At 45.1% G+C, this 23195-nt stretch overlaps 1 protein-coding gene across 1 annotated transcript in view; it reads left to right on the forward strand.

The window, feature by feature from the left end:
• The window catches only part of HORMAD1 (HORMA domain containing 1), a 974569-nt gene that overhangs the window by 906616 nt on the left and 44758 nt on the right, over nucleotides 1–23195 (forward strand). Inside the window, exon 20 of the mRNA XM_086947457.1 lies at nucleotides 2586–2666. Coding sequence (XP_086803583.1) covers nucleotides 2586–2666 — 81 coding nt within the window. The remainder of the gene's footprint in view (nucleotides 1–2585; nucleotides 2667–23195) is intronic.

A 23195-nucleotide genomic window follows, 5' to 3' on the forward strand; every position in this document is an offset into this window, starting at 1 on the left:
AAAAGGTAAAGACCTCCAAAAGAGGATCCAGATTTTGTACTGACAGATGGGAAACTGGATTCAATTTTGCAATGGTGGTGAGGCGAAGACATGCTTCTGCTCTGGAATCCACAGCCCCACCAAATAGGGAAATCAAGCAAATGGATGTATGCCACTGGTACAAAAGTCTGTGGAACAGCCTCCACCCATTTAAGGAATGCCAATGCTCCGCCCTGTTAGGCAGATATCACCAAGAATTCTGGAATGGAATAAAGGATTTTATATCCGATTTACCAACATACAGACAACAAGACTTCCTCGAAATGACGAATGTGTTTCTTAATTTCTAACCAGTCGATTAGTGGAGCAGTGGATTCTTTCGAGCTCTCAGCTATATCATTTTGTAATGGCATTTTTTACGTCGAACATCCTGGCTTAGACTGTTGTCACTAAAGTCTGATGCTCAATTTGAAAATAGCTAATTTGCTGTTCTCAGGTTCTTCTTTATTTGGCCAACATACTGAGGAAAAGATGATAAGAATGAAAAATGAGGCAGAAACATTAAAGGCTGTAGGCCTAGAAGAGCAAAAGAGAGCCTTCAAACAACAATACAGATCTAGGGACAGGCGGTTTTATTACCATAGAAATCAAACCCATAGGTGACCTTATCAATATTAAAAACAATAGCGACCACCTCGCGATTCAGCCACCTAACGATTCAAAGGCATTGGTCTCAACAATAGCTTGGGTCATACAGGTTCCAATCTTAGATATATGTGAGGTAGCTAGTTGGAGATTTATACTCACATTTACAAGATACTAGTGACCAGACAGAGAAACTCAGGCCAAAGCAAAGTTCGGGCAAGAAACGTTGAGGAATCTGTTTAAATTGTTCCATGTTTTTGACCGGATGTGTTAGTTCAGTGTAGTGTGACTTATATAGCTAACAAACATAAGAAGTTTACCGCATACACATACCGCAGTATGGAGATCTTTCTTTCAGCTTGCTACTATATTCAACATTTATGACTATCAATGAAGATCCTACGATGCAGAAGGAAAGATTACATAGCTGTAGTCCTAATTCTGCACCGTAGGTATCTTCATTGAAGTCATAATTGACTCTCCCTCCTCCCTGGCTGTCAGAACAAATGTATTGTGTACTTCACGTAAGAAAGAACTTCCGTTCACAGGCAAACTACACCCTACTGTGCATTGTGGGAAGGGGTGCTTCTGAGGTTTCTTCTTTTTTTAGCTACTACCAGTAGTAGCCTATCAGGCTGCATTTTCTCCTCGTTCTGTATGTACACAGGCAGACTTTTTCCCATGACAAATAGTTGATCATTTAAAGGCTATTTAGAGTTTTTTTCAACAATTCTACAGCATTCAGAAGGGAAATACATCGCTGACAGACAACACTGAGAGTTTATGGGAAATTATTGTCAGTGATGAACATTCTTCAATTTTATTTTCCTAAAGTTTAAATAGATAAATTAAAGGTGGTGTTCCGGGATCCTTGCAGCCTGCGGGGAATTATTCAACGTTTATGACTTCAATGAAGATACCTACAATGCAGAACTAGGACTACAGTTATGTAACTTTTCCTTCCCACGAAACCCCATTATGATGTCTCAGTGGGACGTGAACGTAGCCCTCTCCTTCGACCAGCTGTGCAGTTGTCCCTTGAGACATATTACCTTGAAGACGTTGCTTTCCATAACATTGGCTAGATATGTGATTGAGCTTCAAGCTCTCTCTGTCAGTTCACTTCATACCACCACCTTCCACAATAAGTTGGTTTTGAGGACCTGAGCATCCAGAGGAGAACTAAATTAAAAGTTTCCAGATCCAGTGTGATGCCTTTGAAATATTCACAAGATGCGGAATCTGAGGTTAGATAGGGTATCCACCAGAAAGATTATTATCGAAGGTAAGTAACTTGTTCTTCTGGATGAAATGGGTCACAATAAAACAAATACAATCATGAAAATGACAAGGATATTCAAGATTAACATCCATGGCAACAGAAAGCATTCCTTCTACATATAACCAAAGTTCCAACTTCATAGATGGGGTGGAAACAGTTTCACAAGTGTCACAACCAGATGGTGGAATAAGCTACCAATAATGCAAGCAAACTCCCCCGATCTACTCTCCTTTAGGAAAGGACTTAAAACCTGGCTATATACCCTATAACCTTCCTAAAAGTAATAGAGACACAACATCTCTCTGGTGCCCTGTGTGTTGAGCTGCAAGCGCCTAGATGCCCTCGGGTAGTAGTGCGCTATATAAATATATATTTTTTTTAAAATAGTGGTAGTCAATTTTACTTTCTTACACTCTCACATCTGAAGGGGTGTTTAAGCATCACCTAAAGACCACTGTTCTAATCTCATTAATTGACTTCACAATAATTGAGTACTTTTTGGTGTTGTATCAGGATAGTGTGTGCTACCATGGGATGGAAATGGCATTATTGTTTGAAAACATGGGAGTAACTTGATTTTGTTTCTGATGGAGGAGGTTTTATTAAGTTACTGAGAATGTAGACTAAAGTTTTATTTTATGTTAAATAATTGTAGCTTTATTTATTTTTCTCTTTGAAGGTTGATCCACCTGAAGCTACAAAATCTGAAGCAAAAACAACTTTTACAGAAAACAGAAAGAGAACTCGATCTAACAAATCTGTAAGTTGGCAAGCGTAGAAACAAGTACTGGGTGGCTAATTAAGAGTTCCACGGTGCAGGTGTGACAAAATGAAATGCATACAATTGCGAGTATCGGTCTTCCAAATGCGGAATGACTGGGCAGACCTAAAAATTCTGGATTCTTTTCCATATGGTTCTCACCAAATTCAGGGGATTTTCAATTCCTGCCTACTAGCTGCTCTGAGCAGGTGGTAAGTAGAAACTGGTGGTCGATGAGGGGGAATCAGTTGGCGGTTGGGGTAGTCTTAACCACTTACTGGTGGAGAGTATTAATTTTAGAGGGTCACAGCTAGGGGTGGAACCCCACAAGGGGGAAACACTTTTGGGAATCCATGTAATTGTTGATTGAAGATGTAGTAGACTTTTGTTTGATTGAAGATGTAGACTGTTGATAAAATCAGGAAGTCTCCAACCTCCCCGTGATATGAGGTAGATGAAGAAATATAAGTCCAGAGTCGGAAGATCAACAAGAATGTAGATAAAAACTGCTTGAGGAAAAATGATTGTAGTAAAAAATAGTAAGAAAGACAGTGAATGAAAGTGGTTAATTCGGAATTAATAATCCTATCTGCTGAGAAAAATGTGGGATAAAAATAGATTGCAAGTGGGTGAACAGCTCAACGAAAAATCAAGAATATGCACATTCCCGTTCATCTTGCCTTTTCAAATACCAGCTTTTATATTCCTTACCAGGAACTGACCTTATAGCAGGGGAACGTTCTAATATCTCAATGGAGACCACCATCTTAGATCAGATATTTCAAATAGTAAACCTCTGCCCTAGATGAAAACGCGTGGTGTCTGTGCTTGCAAGTTTTTTTTTTTTTTTTTAATTTTTGGAAAACCTTTATTAGTAGTTAAATCAGTTACAATCAAAGCAATGCAGAACATCATAATCAGCCATTGGAACGGGATCAGTCAAAACAAAGCAATTAGTCCATGGCAGTGCAAGGCTCCGCTCCGCGAATACTCGGTTGCAACCCGTGAAAGCACCCTTACCAGAAAGGAACAGGATTAAAGAAGGTTTTGTTTTAAAATAAAGAAAAAGGGCAGGATCTGTGGCATTACACTTAAGACAGAACAAATCAAGGGAGATCCAAGAGGCAGGATGTTCATAGTCCAGGAGTACTGTCGGTAAGACATAGGTATTCCAATACAGTATCAGGATAGTCAAAAAGCAAGCAGTTCTCCCACCGACCAGTTCCTGACCACGGTGGCAAAGCAATCAAAATCACCCTCAATGGTCAAAATAAGAGGAGCATGCGGAGGACTATCTCCACAGAGATCCCAAATAAGAGGAAGAAAGGGGAGAAAGGAAAGTCAGCCAGAAGCAACAGGAATAAGAAGGCCATAGAGACAAGAAGAAAAACAAAGAAAACAACAACACCCCTCCCCCATCCCCCCACCCTGCACCCCTGCATGTGGCTATGGCCTACCCCCCTAGCAGCGTGCCTGTCGCCCATTATGAACCCGAAATATAGACAAAAAAATAAGAGAAATAATGAGAAAGGGAATAACACACCAAAGGTAAGAAAAAAAGAAGAAAAGAAGAATAACCAACAGCCCACGATAGGGAAATAAAATATGAGGGAGATTCCCGATATGGGAACCCCGACCCCCCCCCCCCCCCCACCGTCACACAACGTTTCAATTACTCAGAGAGTATAATCGTAAAATGAGGAGCACCCACTGAAACAGGATAATGTTAGTCGCTTCGCATTTCAAGTCCCACAGGAGGGTATAGATCTCCCCCAGTAGCAACAATGGCGCCCCGAGCACACTCAACTCCCACGGGCCCCCAGGATCAATGGTACAGATCGCACCCGTCATGGGATGCCGGGCCGGGTAAGAAAGTACAAACTGGAGCACCCAAGTCAGTCCAGGAGAAACCAAAGGCACTTCAAAGTCACACGGAGCAGTCCGCCATCCACCACCAACCGCCATCCACGGGGCCAAGTATCTTGTAATCGATCCGCTGCAAGCCACCAAGGAGTCTCCCAAGGGAGCATGTCCGCAATGGAGCCCCCATTAAGTCACATCCATATCCGGCCGCAGCCCCTCCGCAGGGAGTAGTAACATTTATCACACAAGGAGTGACGGGCAAAGCTGGTGGCGGCTTACGATTAAGCGTTGATTCAAATGTAATCAGAACATCCTAACGCGATTTCCAGTATGTAATTCTTCGGCCCCTTAGGGATATTCATCCGCCATCCCTCAGCATCCAAAACACCCGGCCGCCGCCGTAACTGGATAGAATCCATCAAGTCGCCATTTTCCCAGGAAGCGCCACCATGGCGCAATACAGGCAGGCTCAAGAGTCGCCGGCCCCCGCCACATTGAAAATTGCGAATCGCCGGTGCCCCAGCAATGACGTAGCACAGGATGCCATTCTCCCCCACCACTGGGTATTGCTTACTGGCCCCCCAGCACAAAATTAACACATGAACATCATGCCCCCATTGGCACCAGTGAGCCGGAGCGTAGATCGCAGTTCAGTGCGTGCAGGCGTGCAAAGTACCTCCAGGGAAACAAAGAGCAGTTCCCAAAGTCCGGCTGCTGAGGAGAAGCGCTTGGGGGCGGGGGGGAGAAGCAATCAGCACAGAGGGACTGTGCATCGCGCCTGTGGAGGGCTCCAGCGATGTCGAGAGATATATTGGGCTCCATGATGGGAGACCGGCGTCTCACAGGACCGTGTGGCCACTGTTATTGAACTGGCGGCCGGGTGCAGTGCAGCGCGAGGTCCCGGTCGCCGGCATCGGGCGGGCCGCCCTGAGCGGAGAAGCACATCTTCGTCCCTGGAGCGCGGAATTTCGCCAGAGTCAGACGCCTCACCTCGGCGTCCCCTCCGACGCGCAAAAACTCTGTTCTCACACGGGGCAGGCACGTAGGTCAGGCGGTGAGGGGAGAAGGTTGGCGGAGCCGGGACTCCGTGCGGCCATCTTGGTCGCCGGCCCGGCTCCCGTAAATGTGTGCTTGCAAGTTTAAGCCCACCTTTGAAGTTTCGCCCCCATGTGGTTTTCTGGAGGTCTTCTGCTGCCAGCTACTTGTATGAGACCCATCCAGGTCTCCATGGGGGTGGAGGAACTGGAAAGACTCCCTAGAATAGCATACCCTGAGCTCAAAATGGGAAAGGCTGCAGGAGTGTTCAGAAAACCTTTTTCCTTTTCCAAACTGCATGAAGTTGGGTACGCTCTGATCTTTAGCTTAGTTCTGGACATTATTGTGACACAGTGCTGTGTCTGTGCCAGCAGTCCCTTCCCCCGAGTCCCAGGAGGTGTTACTGGGTATGATACCCAGTAAAATTGGGCCTTATGTTCTTGCACATGGTCACTTTGGGTCGAGGAACACTGGCAGCTTGGAATTGGGCAGAGCTGCATCCCATAACGCGATTCTGCTCTGGCAGCTATATAATGGGCCTTTAAGTTGGAGTGACAATCTGACGTTTCTTAAATTCATTACTTCACGGTTAATGGCTGCGTCTTGATTCGCTTTGCTGATATATTTTTTGTTTATAAATTATGAGAAAATCATGAATTCTTAATGATCATTGCAGCAAAGTATCTAAATGGCTTTTTAAAACTTAGAAATCCTACTCTAAGTAAACCCGTTTATGGGAGCACGCATTTCAGATGAGATTAATGTAAATGTGTGTAAGAGGTCATAATAAAATAAGTGCCAGAGAATATTTCTGTTAAGTATTTAACATGGAACATGGAATCTTTGGAAGTGCTAGAAAAGTAGTTTTTAAGTGGCTTAGATTTGGGCCTACCTAAGCCAGGACTAGCAAAGTGTAGAGTGAGCCTGTTTGTGTCCAAGGAGATTCCGATCTTCAGGAGCAGCTTATTGCTCCCTGGCCATCAGCCTGGGCCTTCCTGATGGGCCCTCTAGCTCTCAAACAATCCTGAGCCCCCTCCCCCCCCCACACACCTGCAGTATCCCTTAGGGTGTGTGCAGGGCACCCCCCAAGACACCCACCTCCATCTTATAGCCCCTGCCTCTCTATGCCCTACAGAGCCCAGTGAAAAAACAACAGAGAAGGTGGTAAGAACACAGACGTGCTGTGTTTTTGAATCTTTAAACTGCTGTTTTTTCTACCTGTGACTGTTCGCATTTAATCTCTTGTCCTGTGTGCAATTGGTTTGCAGGGTGAACCAGGATCAGCAAAGTGTATGGATTGAACCTGTCTGTATCCAAGGAGATCCTGATCTTCAGGAGCAGCTCACTGCCTCCTGGCCATCACCCTGTGCTTGAGGTCACATGCTCGATATATACGTTTTCTATTGGGTCTTCTGTTGGCCCTAGGGCTTGGGGTTAGTGTTCTGACTGATTTGGGTTAGGGTTCCCATTGGCTGAAGGTCTCACCTGCTCACTAGGGCTATTTAAGCTTAGAGTGTCTCAATTTGGGCATCGAGGATCAGGGCGGAGAGGACATGGGCAGTTGCCTGTTTGGGCCTGTTCGGGTCTGGTCAGGCCTGGGGCCAGAAATGCTGCCCTTTTCCTGATTCACCAGCACCCACGTTAACCTATCCTTAACCATAAACATATTAACACACTCACAACAAATCCATTCTACTCAGTTCCTATAATCAAACACTAACCACAATGCTCTATCCCAGCAACTTCCAGAAAACCCCACATACCACACATTAGCACCTCCACTCAAACACAAAACACTACTCTATCCTATACTACTAACAAATCCACATACCACCAACACAACACAAATCCACACTATACATAACTATATTCCATCCAGACATAAACTCCCTGCTCGTACAAAGCACCAGCTCAACTATCTACTTACCCTTAACGGAACCCTTCATGTCACCACCAAACTAATCTCAATCATCCATCATTTCATCCACCAACACCCTTGTTGCAGGCACTCACTGTTCAGACTAAGCTTACCAAGCAAGGCTACTAATGTAGAAAAACATGTTATTCTCGTGTGAAGCAAAACACTCTGCGAAACTCTAAACAATTAATAAAGTGTGTGCTGTGTGCAAAATTGGCAGCAGAAAGGAAAAATGGCATTAAACCTCTATTAAGCTCATGTCAACCTAACACTGTGTGAATGCAAGGCTTAGGCCCACGACACCCTCCCTTGATCTGAGCACGGATAAGAAGGGGGCAAATTTGGAACGCAGAGTTCAAGTTCAAGAGTCAGAATGAAGCTCAAATAGCCACAGTGAAAAAACGGGAGCAAACTCCAAATTTTGAAAATCAAGACTCACTTTAACGGGCACAGTGAAGTCAATGGACCTGGAAAAAAAATGAAGATGGCAAAAATATATATTTTTAAAAAATCCGATGTCCAACATGTGACGTCGGTCACAACAGGGGGAGAAGAGGAAACGCTTTTCATTCCAACAGTGCATATGCACAGTACGTTGCAACAGCCTCCAACAGGAAGTCATTGTTCTAATCCAAAAACATTTCAGCCATCCAATTGAGTAATGAGTAGGAACATACATGATCCTCAATAACCGGAGCCTCTAGTACCATCAGAGGACAACTTGGGTTCTCTTCAATATAACTGTGTGCCAAGAAGTCATGCGCCACTGCAAAAACATTCCAATGTCCCAGGACTCCATGCATCGCTGCAAAGGCCATAATCCCGTCGCCAGAACAAAGCAATTCATGAGCAACTAAGGGGCTCATCAGTTGATCATAATCCGCGTTGGGAGACACCGTATTGCAGAGACAAATCCGGAGCCCAGTCGAAATCGCAGCTCAGGCGATGATAGACAGGCTGGACACAAGTGAAAAAGGAAAATCGAAACAATAATCCATAAGCTGCAGTCAATGTAGCAAGAGGCAGCGCTCCATAATAATCAAGCATTTGGTTGCGGAGCAACAAGAGCCGTGGCAGATCATCTTGTAACACAGGACGTGCATCCGATTTGAAATAAACAAAGCAACAGAAGCACTCCTGCAACGAGAGTGAGCATTAAGGGAAATCCACCAAACAGGCTGGAAAAGATTGAATGAAAAAATGCTAGGAACACAACAAATATAGTTTGAAAAGAAGTCACAAGGCCACTACTAACAACTTTAAAAAAGTGATCCAGCATCGTGGTGGAGGAAGCATTAAAGATAGTGTGAATTAATTCTCCGAAATGCAAGGGCAAATCCATATTTAATAAAGCATGCACCTCTGTGCGGGTGTTTGCCACGTGAAGGACAAATGTTTCACAAGCAGATGTGAGGGCGACTTCTTTTTGAGACAAAAGAGCTCTTATGCGACTCATCTTGTTGAACTATGCTTTCAAGGTTGCACTCGACTGCCAGATGGAAACATCCAGTTTCCCATGTGGAGGAGGAAACATTACGTTTTTACAACAAACTACACATTCAGAGACCGTAATGACGTAAGGAATTCCAGCTAACATCCCACAACAATCTGCATTAATTAAATATTAAATAACTACCGTTTGCTAGTAATGTGAATGTGGGTAGGATAGCAGGCGTAGGTGTACCTTTCAAAACACAGGCTAGATTAGGTGTGTCCTGGTTGCAAGAGCCTTGTAATTGGATATTCCTACACACTAATGAGTGATCCGGTGTTGTTGTGCAATCCTCACCATTCAATTGAACCTCTTTTCTCTCCCTCAGGCACCTATAGGTAAAAGGTAGTGACCAAGCTTCATGAGATAAGCAGTGCCCAGAGGTTCATATCTGCCAATTGCGTAGTACTTCATGCAAGCTTTGAATTTGAACAAAGGAAAAGGTAACGTTATTAACCCATGGACTAGCCACACAGACGAATTTTATTCGGCCACAGAAAACGGCAAAGGTTCTAACTTTTCAATATATAACATAGAAAAAGTTGCATCTTTCATAGACATAAAACGTTGCGTGTCAGTCAAGTTAAAAGGGGCAAATAAAGATGATGTGTTCATGTAGTGCCAAGGCACTTTTCCTGCCTTTAACGTTTTCAAAGTCCATGCAAATTGCATAATGGAACGCAATTGATTTTGAGTATGGTATAAATAGAGACATCTTCTTGCACAATATCAACAACAGATGAAACAATATTATCTAAAGTGTAAATGCGGGAAGAAAGCGTGTTAATGCTGTTGTCTACAACTGCCAGCACCTTTTCTAAATTTGCTTGATCTATAGCTCTTAAGCGGGAAGCAGCCTCAATCTGGGACAGTTTCCAAACTTCGTTGTACATAGCATATACCCACCTTTTGGATCTGCCGGAAGCAGGGCCCTTGACAAAATCATTCAGATCAACCTCGTCAGTCAATTTAGACAAATGAAGCTTAACTGACGCCAAAGTGGAGTGTTTGAGCCAATCCTGATATAACTTGCCCAGGGAATAGGTAGTCACAGAATGGTCACTCTCAAAACGGGGATCCACTCTAACCTGTGTGTAGCCAGGGGCTAAACCCAGAAAATGATGTTGGCAGGAATCTGCACTTTTGTGCCATAACAACCAACCATTAGGATCCAAACTGGATATGTTAAAAGTAGAATTCAGCAATAGGGTCTGTAATTCTCTGATTGAAAAACTGGTATTATTATCCCAACCAGGGTATTCTTCCAATTCTGGAAAAGAAGGCGCATTTAACTTTTTAGTAGTAGCCAATCCAAAGCAGGTGGTTTGGGAAATAGTAGTATTCAAAAACAACATATGGTTCGGGATGAGACATGCACGATGCAAAGCCTCGGTGCCTTGCACTTTCCAACTTTTAGAACCCCAAACAGATTTAAGATTAATAGTATCTTTCCACAGTTCATAGCCCCCAATAGCCAATAGGTCTAGAAAGGACTTGGAATATAACAATTTTGTGTGGGTAAGTCTAACTTTGGAAGTGGACTTTTAGGACATTTTAAAATAAAATGCATTGGGATTTGACTGATTAAAACCAGTTAAATAGGTGTACCTCTTTAAAAGAGAACTGGAGCTGCCTTCAACAGGAGCGGGACAATGTTCCCATTGCGTATAATTAACCATATTCCTCCTGGTGTTTGCCTTATGCAGGTAATGATTGCCAAAGTGTTGATAACAAAACAAATCACCATAATTCGCCGAATCTAAATATAAATCTTCAGCATCAAAAGCAGCACAACATTTCAAGTCTGAAAACAAGGCCTCTACAGCTTGAACATCCAAATCATCAGAACATATATTTTGTTTAATCACATCCCCCATAGAAACCCTTAGGACATTCAGGACATTTATAACCTCTTTGGGACCATGGATATGGAATCTAACAGCATCCCATACAATCCCATCTAAGACGGGCCAAGCAGTAATGTTTACAAAAGTCAGGTCCCTCTTCAATCTGTGTGAGGAAGAATGGGGTGCCAATTGTCCATTAATGTGTCGAATAGACGTTCTCTCCTCAACGTAGTGTCCGTTTACAAGACGGTAAAAATACACCACAAATCCAATTGACATGAACCAAAAAATTGAAAAAAGCACCAACCAAATGTAAGTCCAAGGAGGAATCAAAAAATGTTTTTTAAACCATGTTGCAAAAACAGAGATTTTTGAAGGGGAATTTGATGTGGTAGAGTTTGTGTCAAAATAAAATCTGGACTCAGTTGCCAAACGTGTTTGTAGATCAGGCATCGATAAGTCTGTGGGGTAAGTATACTCAGTATCATCAAGAAGATCAATAGGTGGGGTACTCAATAAAGGACTTGAAACAGCAGGCATCTCAATGGCAACGTCAGGCCTGGTGTTAGGAGCCGGGGCCAAAACAGAATGTCTCAGTATAGATGGACAAGAGACCGCAGGTGCCCTACTAAGAAGGATCGGCCACTCTGTGTAATTTGACATTGTCAATGGAGATGTACCTTTTTTCCTTACGACATGGAAGAGTAGGTAAAATGACTGCTCTAGTGCCCTGCACGCCAAGTACAGGAACTGGAGCTCGATATGAGGGACCAAATTCTTTCTTGTTCTCGATCTTCTCTCGAACCAGTTCTCCAACTCGGGGTAGCCAGCCAACTACCGGAATCTGCAACGCAGCATCTGATGTGGAGGGCAAGTGTTCCTTTGCAAGACTGTCTCTCGTCTCTTGTAGGTTCTGTAAAACATGACAATGTTCATCTGCGTGAAAGGGGACAGCCGCCACTTGGTCTAGACCTTCAAGGTCCGGGACAACATTTTGATACCAAAGAGCATCTCGTATGGGGTCCGCCCACCCAGAGACCTTCTAGGGAGATTATTAAGTGCACTTTGTACGCTATTGAGATGGGCTAGCCAGTTCCTGCCAGTACCTATAACCCTGGCTGTCAAAGACTGCTTTAAATCACGGTTCATTTGCTCCACAACACTGTTGCCCTCAGGCCGATATGGAGACGAAAACTTGACTTGAACCCTCAATGAACTCATGGCATCCTTGTATGCCTTAGAGGCGAATGCTGGACCCTGGTTCGAATGGAAGGTGCCACAGTCAACAATTCCCACAAAGACACGCAAGTCTCTTATGACAGTTCGCGAATCAGCGCTGCGGTGCGGCCAGACCCAAACAAAGCGTGTGCAAGAATCCACGCAACTAAGATGTACTTATACGCAGTATCAGAGGAAAAAGGACCGCAGAGATCTAAATAAACACAACCAAGTGGTCTATTAGAAATTAAAAACTGTGTCTGGGGCGGACGCGCAGCAGTTGAAGGTTTAATCTGCTGACAAATGTTACATTGAAGGACATAATCACGCGTCTGTTCACACAGTCCCCACCACCAGAAACGTTGTTGTATCTGAGATACAGTAGCCGAAAAGCCTGCATGCGCAGACGCAACATCTTCGTGGGCATCGTGATCGTGTAATCAGTGTGGACCTGCAGTCCGCGTTGGGAATCAATCTGTCACCAACGTCCACTGTTTTCACATCAGGAACTTAAATGATAAGAATACTTTCAAGGAAATCCAGTAGGATATTTACTTCCCTTCTCAGTAGCGGCAATTGCTGCCAAGATGTCATCATCAATCTTACTTTTGGAACGTGTAACTACTGCAACCAAATATGTTGAAACTGCTGTCTTCGCGGCCTCATCGGCCAAACTATTGCCAACAGCGTGAACTCCCACACGCTGATGACCAAGAGTATGAATTACATACACGAGTGGCATTTGCTCTTTAACCACATGCGTGCGAGCGGAATTCCGCTCGCACGCTCAGATTTTCTAAATCCCATTATTCATGACGAGCTGGGCTCGGCATCAGCGTGCGAGGAGGCTACGCCATGACGAGCCCAGCTCGTCATCAGCCCCGAAGGGGTTAAGTTCAGCCACTCGAACCCAGATCATTTTATGTTTTATTGTGCTACCTTTGGAATCACGAAAGTCATTCTGAGTCCAAAAGAACAGGTTTTCATTGTAAGACTGGACACAGTAGTAAGAGTCACTCACAATGAGAGTAGTCACACCAGGATCAGCGTACTCTAATGCAAGCATCGGAGCACGGAGCTCTGCCAATTGGGCGGTACAGTCCCCTAATGTCTGCGTATGTACGACATCGGTTTTGAATTCACCATTCACCATGGTACCAACCACAATGGCGCAAGCTGAAACGTACGCGTGCTTAGACCCATGCACAACTTGCGCTGAACCATCAGTGTAAATGATACAATGTAAATCCTCCAAAGGGCGCATAGTCAACAGGGCAGGATGAACAAACTCATACTGCAAGAACTCCTGAGACTGTAAGGAGGCGTCAAAAATGAACGTGACATCCGGAGACGTCGAGGATGATGCCCATTGTATCCATCGTGGGTGCAAAGCTTTAGAATTAGGTACACTGGCTTTCGTCATTGCCTCCAAGGCAGGGTACAGGGTAACAACCAACATGCATTTTCCCTGCAACAGTGGGCGTTCCTTCAGAATCGCCATTTGCACTGCTGTCAAAACTTTTTCCACAGTGGAAAACCGCATTTCAGTCGAAGTGTACAAGTGTGACTTGTAAGCGATAGGCACTATGTCACCTTCGTTAAAAGTAAGGTATGTGAAACCCACCGCCCCAGGGATGATTCTTATCACCCGGTTGATGTGGTTATCACGAGTCAGTAAGAATTTAGATTCTAGCAGATCAGCCTGCAAAGATTGCAAAATGGCTGAATGTTCAGGCAGCCAGAACGATTTGGTAAAAGTTTATTGAATCAAAGCATACAATGGCTTGATACGCTGGGCATATTCGGGAATGTATATACGCCCCAAATTAAAAAATTCCAGCAAGGATTGCAATTTTTTCAGTGTTGTAGGAGCACGCAGCTGTGCGCATTTCTCCAAGAAGTGGGGAGCCAATCCTCTACCTTCATTGTTGAGCTCATAGCCCAAGAACAACATTGTGTACTCTGCAATGTGTGACTTTGCAAAGTTAAATTTGTAACTGAAGTCCGCAAAATTACAAATTATGCAGTCAACGCGGCACAGATGCGTCCATATTTCGTCATCTGTGAGATAAATTTCATCCACACACGATCACGCATCTGGGTCGACTCTCTCTAGTAGAGAGACGATACGTGCAGCAAACACACCGGGACTATTCTTATAGCCCATGGCCAGGCGTTTAAATTGGCGTTGTTTGCCACCACTGGTAAAACTGGTCCATTGGGAACTTAGACCAGACAAGGTATGGGCAAAAAAAACATTGGATATGTCAAGTATGGTTTTAAACCGTTTCCGCACAAGACCATCCACCAAAGCAGAGCCGTGGGTATTCTGTACTGCACAGGTACGGCAATGAGAGTTTAAATGCCGGTAATCCAATACCAAACGGTACGAACCATCAGGCTTAGTTACAGTAAAAAGTGGGTTATTCATCAGAGACACACAAGTTTCAATCACTCCTTGATATTACAATTGCTCAAGGATGTCTGCCACGGAAGCTTTTGCTCCACGCAGCATGGGATATTGAGGTTGAGGCTGTGGCATAGACTGTAAGGGAATCTCGTGGTGGGGGGAGAATTTATCCCAACCACAGTGAGTACGGTACAAAGCCGGCGCAAGGACCTTAGCCCACTCTTCTGCAAAATTCAGCGCATGCTCCTTAGACACTATGTGCACGAAACTAGGGAGGATTACCTCCTCCCCTCTCGGAGCAGAACAAAAGGTGGGGGCCAGTCAGCCTCCGCTAACAAAATATCATATGTAGTCGAAAGATTTTCCCAAAATACCTCTTTTATGGTATGTTGTATGTCACCTTCAATCAAAAGGTCAATTTAAAAAAGCCTATCAGGGGTAGCTATTCTAGTATCAGCTGTCTCAACAACAATAAATTGGTCAGTCGCTGTCACCTTCAGTAGTGGACGCAGGGCCTCGTGGACAATGGTAATCTCCACCGCGCTGTCCAACAACGTCAGCGCCCATGTCAGATTCCGAAGCTGCGTTCTCACTATCTGTAGCATATGTCGCTGTTAAAGCGGCAACTTTCTTTTTCTGAAACTGGGGTCTTTTCTGCGAAGAATCGTCCTGCTTGCCTTTTCCGTCTTTCGGGCGGGGCTGGTCGCAACTCTGCTGGCCACCCCAACCTCTGCCGCCGCCTCCACCACCGGAAGATGAGGCCGATGTGTCCTGTAAAGAACGAGGAGAATGTTGATCAGGAACCTGAAATCGATCAGGTGACTTAATCGTAGAGCGGTGGCGCAAATCATAAGTGCGCTCAGTAGACGCAGGCACTGGTGACGCGGGACGGGACTCCTGTTTCTGTTGTTGTTTTCCCTGTTTTTTATTTTTGTTTCAATTTTGCTTTGGAGCTTTGGGTTGTACGTCTTTCTCAGACTTCGAACCCTGAGGTTGTTTTTTATCTTTGCCAGAAAAGGGCTTGACACCTAAACTATTACGGCCAATGGTCTTCTAAGCTGCAGTGATAATTCTTGGTAACTGTCGGGGTTTGCCGGCATCGGGGACATCGCGCAAGGCATTAGCCATTTGGAAGTTCACCGCATCTCCCTTTATATTAGAAAGGACAAGATCAGAAACCACGTCAAATGTGCCAACGTGTCTCATTCCCAATTCAACCGCAGCCTCAGGTCCGTGTTCATCTTGAACACGCTTAATGACCGTCCGAAGGACAGCCATTGACCGAGTGCCGAAGCACCTCCTGTACACTGCCGCAAAAATTCTACCCCATGACTCACAGTCACCGGCTTCCAGTACCAATTCCTTGCCTCCAGCTGGTCAAATTTCTTGGCAAGCCAAAAAGGCATATCATCCTTATCTTGAGGGTTCTTGCCCATAACCGCATTAACCATCACGGGACTACGCTTCATTCTGCTTGGTCCAGCTGGAAGCGCTGTAACACCAGGGGCCCCTCCCTGGAAATTACAGGTGATATATTGAACTAGGGCCCTGATAACACTGATTGCAGAGTTATATAGGGGTCGCAATTCAGCAACGGGGACTACCCCCGCACGAGGATGCTGGGTAAATCCAGCCAAAACAGGCCACGAAGCGCCTGGAATGGACAAAGGACCAAATCTAATCGCCGTTACACTGTGGGGAAGGGCGCCATCAAACTAAACACGAACCTGCCATGCAGAAATAGGAATTTCCTGTGTCCTATAAGGAACATATTCCAAGGGCACAGCTGTGTAAGTGTGAAACACCTGAGAAGCCGCATCCACAGAAGGAAACGTTACCCATGAGTAGAAAATTTCAAACGGGTAAGCAACCTCAGCACTCACCATCAAAATAACTGCCATGCCCTCTAAGCCAACGTTATAAGCCTGCAAATGATTGCGGACCGCAATGCGACTATGCTGCGGTAGGTCAATGTTAGCCATAGCGACACATAGAATTAGAGGTACAATATAAAGAAATGTAGCACAATTGGGTAAGAATTCAAAAGGAAACCATTTTGAAAGTTTCAAGCTTGAAAAGACCTATGTAACTATAGGTAGGTTTATCCGTCACCACTGTTAACCGGAAACAATAGTGAAGGGGTTAAGGACTGATATAAGTACTACTCAAGCGTCAAGTAATAAGACCACCATCGGTTGGGCGCCATGTTGCAGGGATTCTGCTCAGTCACAGAACTGTGCACAGAGACTCAGGACCTCAGTGAATTAGGGTGTGCCATAAACTCACCTTAGTACCCAAAAATCCCCTACCAGACTAGCATCAGTGTCACATTAGCTCTTAGTCCTATAGCAAAGAAACCAATGATTAGACAACCCAGAACATGCGACTTAGGTTACCTCAGGCAAAGTAGAAAACAAGAACACTCTCGCTATACTCTTATACCAGTCCAAAACAGGGAGTAAAAAGAGACACAAGCAAGTTTGAAATATTTATTTCTAACGCCGTGTTCTCATGCGCAGCACCTTAGCTAATACAAGCAGACATATTATTAGAAACAAGATTGTCAGCATAGTTACTATTCCATAAAATACAAAGGGAGACAGCATGTTATAATGCTAAACGGAAACAGGTTAAATATATACCTATATTTCACCCTCACTTGCTAGTAGGTTATTTTATAACTAAAGAAGGTCTCTTGGGATTACATAGGCGGCCCCATACCTCTGGTATTTAACAGAAGTGGATCACATCAATTTCTGCACAAGCTCTCAACATACGAATGTTCTCCAAGTGTGTGTGATCATGCCTACGCAGTGCATTATTAAACGCGCTAATATCAGAGGTGGCCACAGCCGCATACGTGTTATGTCTAGAACGTGCGCTGATCAGTCCGAACAACAACCACAGTGTTGAAATAACCTTAAAGGCCTCAGCACTCACTGTTCATACTAAGCTTACCAAGCAAGGCTACTAATGTAGAAAACCATGTTATTCTCGTGCGAAGCAAAACACTCTGCTAAACTCTAAACAATTAATAAAGTGTGTGCTGTGTGCAAAATCGGCAGCAGAAAGGAAAAATTATGTTTAAACCTCTAATGAGCTCATGTCAACCTAACACTGTGTGAATGCAAGTCTCAGCCCCACGACACCCTTTTCCTTTGCTTTTCAAAAAACGCTGCCACACAACCCTTACACTCCACTCTATCACACATATTACCTCTTTCATCGATCAAATCTAACACACTCTTAACTCTTGTTAATCCCCTCTCACACACCACATGCACTCTGTCAAAAAATCCTCCGTCCAATTCCTCAGGTCGTGCTGATGCTCAAAGGGGGCCCACCTCTGAACTACCCCAAGTCTAGAATAGAGATACGTACACAGACTATTGAGGTAATTTGCCGGGGGAAGGAAAGGGTAGGAACTGCGGGGAGGGAGATCTGTAAAGGAGACAAGAAAACAACGTAAGATCTCCTCTGTATTCGTCCCCACAACTGTTACTATAAAGCCTGTTCCTCTATACAACAACCCCTACCTGAAACAAAGAGAAAAAGAACCGTAACATCAGAAGAGAGCAGAGGGCGATGGCATACTCAGAACACATTCTATGTAAAAGAGAAGGTAACAGAAAACACAATGTTAGGAACAGTTTCTTGTTCTACCCCCCTCCTTTAGCCTTCAGTGTATATCTATGTACTAAGTACCAGAAAAAACACCTACCCAATCTATTTGTCCTATGTACTGTTAGCCAAGTTCTTCCCCTTCCAAAGGACCTCTCTCCTGACGAACTATAGAAAGAAAGAACAACCAAATTAAACTAAGCAAAGGGTTACTTTGGGCCCTTATAATCAATGTAGCTTGAATCCTTAAGCATAGATGCAAGGCGCACGGATTTGTCAATAGCACTGGGCTCAATACTTCCTGCCAGTAAAGTTTTGGTTAGTTCAAGGAAGTTCAAGCAGCAAGTAATCACGACCTGTATTGTCCCATACACGGTCTTGCAATGTTTGAATACAATATAAAACAAAAGCAAAAGTGTCACATAATCCCAAACTATTATATCATAACTGGAATTATCGCTGGTGCAACTATTTCCCTGCACGAAACCGGAGGAGCTTCACGGTTTCACCAACAGGGAAAAGGCAAACCCAAGTGCTGTTTTAGGCACCTAAACTCTCCTGCATGAGACCATAAATAACGTGCGTCTCCTCCAACAGGGGAGTCTATGGGAAATGAGGTGTACTCACAACCACGTAGTTGCTGCAGCGTACTGAAGTCACCAGAGAGTGAGTGTGAGCACTCACCTAGGCTTCCCTGCAAGAAACCGCGAGTCCTGTGTGACTCAGAAAACAGGGAAGTCCTTTGGGCCATAACGGTGAACTCACCACCATTCTATAACAGCAGAAGGCGGTCGGAGGATAGTGCATGAGCACTCTTACCACCTGGATAAATCCGCTATTCCGGAAGAATAATCAGCAGCGTTTCCAGGCATCTGCCGTCTTTATTCTTCCCCGGCGTAACGTCCGTGTCACGTGACACGTGACGCACGTTGCATGCCGGTAATTGTAGTCTCTTCTGATGCGGGTGTCGTCACAATTCCTGGCGTGAAGGGCAGACAGCGTGAACTAGGTAGGATTCTGACACACTCTTTTCCAAAACACATCAACACCTCTTTTACCATTCAGCTTCCACTCACTGACAATACTTTACATATAACTGCTTTTCAGAAAACAACTACATCATCTCCTCTCACTACTCCTCAAAATCAAAACATAGCACACATACCAGCACAACAAAATCTCCCTCACACACACACACACTACCTCATAATACAGTCTATCACAAACTAGAAACATACACCCACTCCCAGCCTCCTGACTACACAAATAATAAACACCCTAAACCAACTCTACTGCCAAGCTTTCTCTCTTCCCCACACCTGACACATATACAGCAACACAACAACTCTTTCAACCACTCTTTATTTGGTGCCTTGCACCATGACCCACATGCCGCACCACCACCCCAACACATACACCTTCCACCCTAAACCAATGCAAACAAAATAAACAACATGCCACTCTTCACAACTTTGCTTCTCCATGTCTATGGCACAAGGCTACTCAACAAAAATAACACAGCTTACCAACTCACCCTTAACCACCATCGTAGTCACCTCAACACTCAGACCCATCAAAATGCCTTCTTAGCCTTCTGGACGCAGAATAGGATATAGAAAAGCTACACTATTCCTATCCTCATACAGCTAATACCAGCACTAAGGACACACCTGCTACAAGTCTTTAAAATACTACTCACTCTTCTACAAAACAAAGTCACACCATCACCAAAACACACTCTAAACTGCCTGCTAATGAATACTCAATCACTCTCTAAAAACAAACATCACATCTACAACCTTCTCACTGACACACAACTTGACTTACTCTTCATAATTGAATCATGGTTAGGAGATGACATGGCTCCAGAGCTGCATGAAGTCATTCCTCTAGGTTATCAAATGATCACACAGAATCGTATATGCAAAAGAGGAGGTGGCCTAGCTGTTGTATTCAAGCAAATTGTAAACATCATTAAATCAGACAACGTCTCCATACAAGGTTGTGTGGCCCTCTTCACCAGATGCAACCCTACACCATCTTCCTCCTGTAACATCCTACTGCTTTACAGACCTCCACCGAGCAGTGCAACATCCCCAGACACACTTCTAGACTTAGGGGGTATGTAGGTATTTCAGAATCGGTAAATACCGAATCGTTAAGATTCGGTATTTACCGATTCTGTAAATACCGAATCGGTAAAGCCCATTGATTCCTATGGGCATTGAAGCCCATAGGAATCAATGGTCATTACCGAATCGGTATTTAACGATTCGGTAAATACCGATTTGTGCAAGGGTGCAGGGGGTGTCACTTTGACACCCTCTAGCACCCCGAATTCCGGCACGTGCTTCGTCGACGTCCACCTCTTCGTCGACGACCACCTCTTCGTCGACAGCCAAGACATCGTCGACGGCCAAGACATCGTTGACGTCCAAGACATCGTCGACGGCCAGGACATCGTCGACGGCTACACCCTCGTCGACGATTATGTTGACAGCAAGATCCTCGTTGACGGTGCCGTTTACGCCGACGATTCCTCCTATGTCGACGGCATCATCTTCGTCGACGACTCCGTCGACGGCACGGAAATCTACATCGACTAAAGAGAAGATATTATCTCAGTCGAGGGCTCCATTGCCATCTGCAGCCATCTCGTCGACGGGACCATCGACGACGCAACATTCACTCGCTACAGCGACTACTTTCACAGTGGTTACAGCTTCAGTGGTGACACGGCCTGTACCTTTAAGTCCTATGACGGAAAATCTGCCAACGAAATTATTTGAGTCTGCAGAAGACGATTCTGATGTCGGTTCCTATGTCAATGAGGTTTTTCTTCCTGCAAATAGTCCATCTGAACTCAATATCAAGTGCCAGGAGGAAGATGATGAGTATGAGGAGGAAGGAGGTTGGGAGAAGTTGGCCTGATATATGATGCTCACTAGTTCTAGTGATCACCTTGTATCAGTCCAAACAACCCTTATGGTGATTGGTTGTAAGTCAACCTTATAGATCAGCTATCCTAATGGTAGCATGGACAAAGCAGTCTTAGGCTAAACTCTTTTGGCATGTGAAGCCAGCTGTTTTACCACATATAACCCCTTGAATAACAAATGAAAGGACACCACACAGGTAGTTATGAAAATAAACAAGATATTTATTAACTAACATACACCTCTGAACTCTTTATGAGGTCAGAGGGCTAAGCACATGACAAGACTACGTTAAGTTGCACAAGTTACAATGTTGCCCTAGGGGCGCAACAAACCATATACTAAACAAGTGGTATAAGGAAATCGATGGAAGGAAAGGAGCTGTCCAGAGGCTGTAGGATCGCTGGGACTACACCATACTAACCTGAGGTAAGTAATAGGAGGCCCACGGAACGCGTTTGCAGAGTGTGAACTCACATGCGAGATGCGTAACAAAGTCAATGGACAGTACAAATTACGAAAGGGGAAGTATTAGACAGTTCTGACTAACTAGGACTAAAACGACTGGAAATCTGTACACTAGGAGAGTTAATCTACCCTTGAACACCGAAATGCTCTTGTTACCTCACCCACGGGCTGCGGATGCATAGGTGTCAAAGTGTGTCGGGTTTCCGCGTTGAAGTCTATGAAGCCTGGAAGAAAAGATGTCTCAGGCGGCCAAAAGGAAGATGTCCGGAGCGACCCAAGGGTGGATCAAGGAAGATGAAGACCTGAAAGCAGAGGGGACAATGTTCACAGTCACTAGCCAGTGACGGGAGTGGAACCAGGAAGGAACCAGATGCTGTTGTTGCGATCAGGTGAAGAGTGGACGATTGACTCTGCAGCCACGTGGACCAGGCGGTGTCTTTGGTGACCAGGATGGAGGCACGAGCTGTCCCACGCAGGCTCTCGCTGTCGGCGGTGTTGGTTCCGGATTCGGCGTCAACAGGCCTTTGCAAAGGCAACCCACGCGGTGAGTGGAAAAGGCATCTGGTGAGGACCAGGAGGGACCGGGGTTCTTCTCCTTTGCAGGGAAGCAGGGGCCAGTCTGGAGCAACCAGACCAGCGGTGTGGATTTCAAGGATCGTCGTTTAGGAGGCCACTAGCCAGCCGGCAAGTGACCAGACAACGCGTCGAGCAGCAATCAAGCAAAAGGGCCCCACGCAGATCTCGTGGATGCTGGAGGGCTGATCTTCTGTGCAGGAGCTGCTCGGGACTGGGGCTTCCCAATCCCCAAAGCACTTCGTCGAGGATGCCTCTGAAGTCATGCTGGAAGCAAAGTGCAGTTTCTCCAAGATGGCCGGTCCCACGTGTCTCGTCACACCCACGGATCTCAGCTGAGCTGCAGATGTAGGTAGAGGTCAGAGAGGTCTAGAAGTCCGGGTCTCGTCGGGCTCTGAAGTCTAGATCCACTCTGGAAGATGACAAAGTGAACCGCTCGGACGCTTGATGGTGCCTGCAGATGCAGGGTGGTCACTCCTTGGCCACAAGGGAGATTTCTTCAGTCTTCTGTGGAGTTGAACGTCGAAGTCCAGAGTTTCTTCTTGTAGAGTTTCAAATCAGGATTAATCTAATCTGGAATGGGACCAGCTCCTACCTTTATTCTCCTAAAGGGGGCTGTACTATGACTAGGTCCCTCCTATGGGTGGGACCAGGAAGGGGGATGGTTACACCCCCTATCCCTTGTCCGGTTTCGCGCCAGAGCTGGGGCGGAGTGCCCCAGCAACTGGTTTGAACCGGTGTATGCACAGGGCACCTTGTGCATTCCTTTTAGCCCTGTCCTACCTAATACACAAAATACTGTCTGGAGTGGTGCTAGCACCTCCCAAGGCAGGAAACCCTTTGTCCAGGCCTCCCTCGCTGGAAGGACTCCCAGCAGCAGGAGGTCAGACTTGTGTCAGTGGTAGCAGCATCCATTTTGTGATGCTGAGGCTCGAGTTAACTTTAACGGGGGTGCATAGTGTAGTGTAGTTCCTAGTTTCCCACTAGGCCCTGCGCATTGGAATAACATAAACAGTAGTATCGACGTGGAACTGCGGATATTCCAGGCCTCCACTGACTATGCTAAACTTAATTGGGTGTGTTACCAACTAGCTCAGAGGTCACTGGAAACTTTCTTCTCTGCATAGGAAGTGATCAGCTTCCCTGGC

Source organism: Lissotriton vulgaris, chromosome 12 (assembly GCF_964263255.1).
Source record: "Lissotriton vulgaris chromosome 12, aLisVul1.2, whole genome shotgun sequence".
NCBI classification, from domain to species: Eukaryota; Metazoa; Chordata; class Amphibia; order Caudata; family Salamandridae; genus Lissotriton; species Lissotriton vulgaris.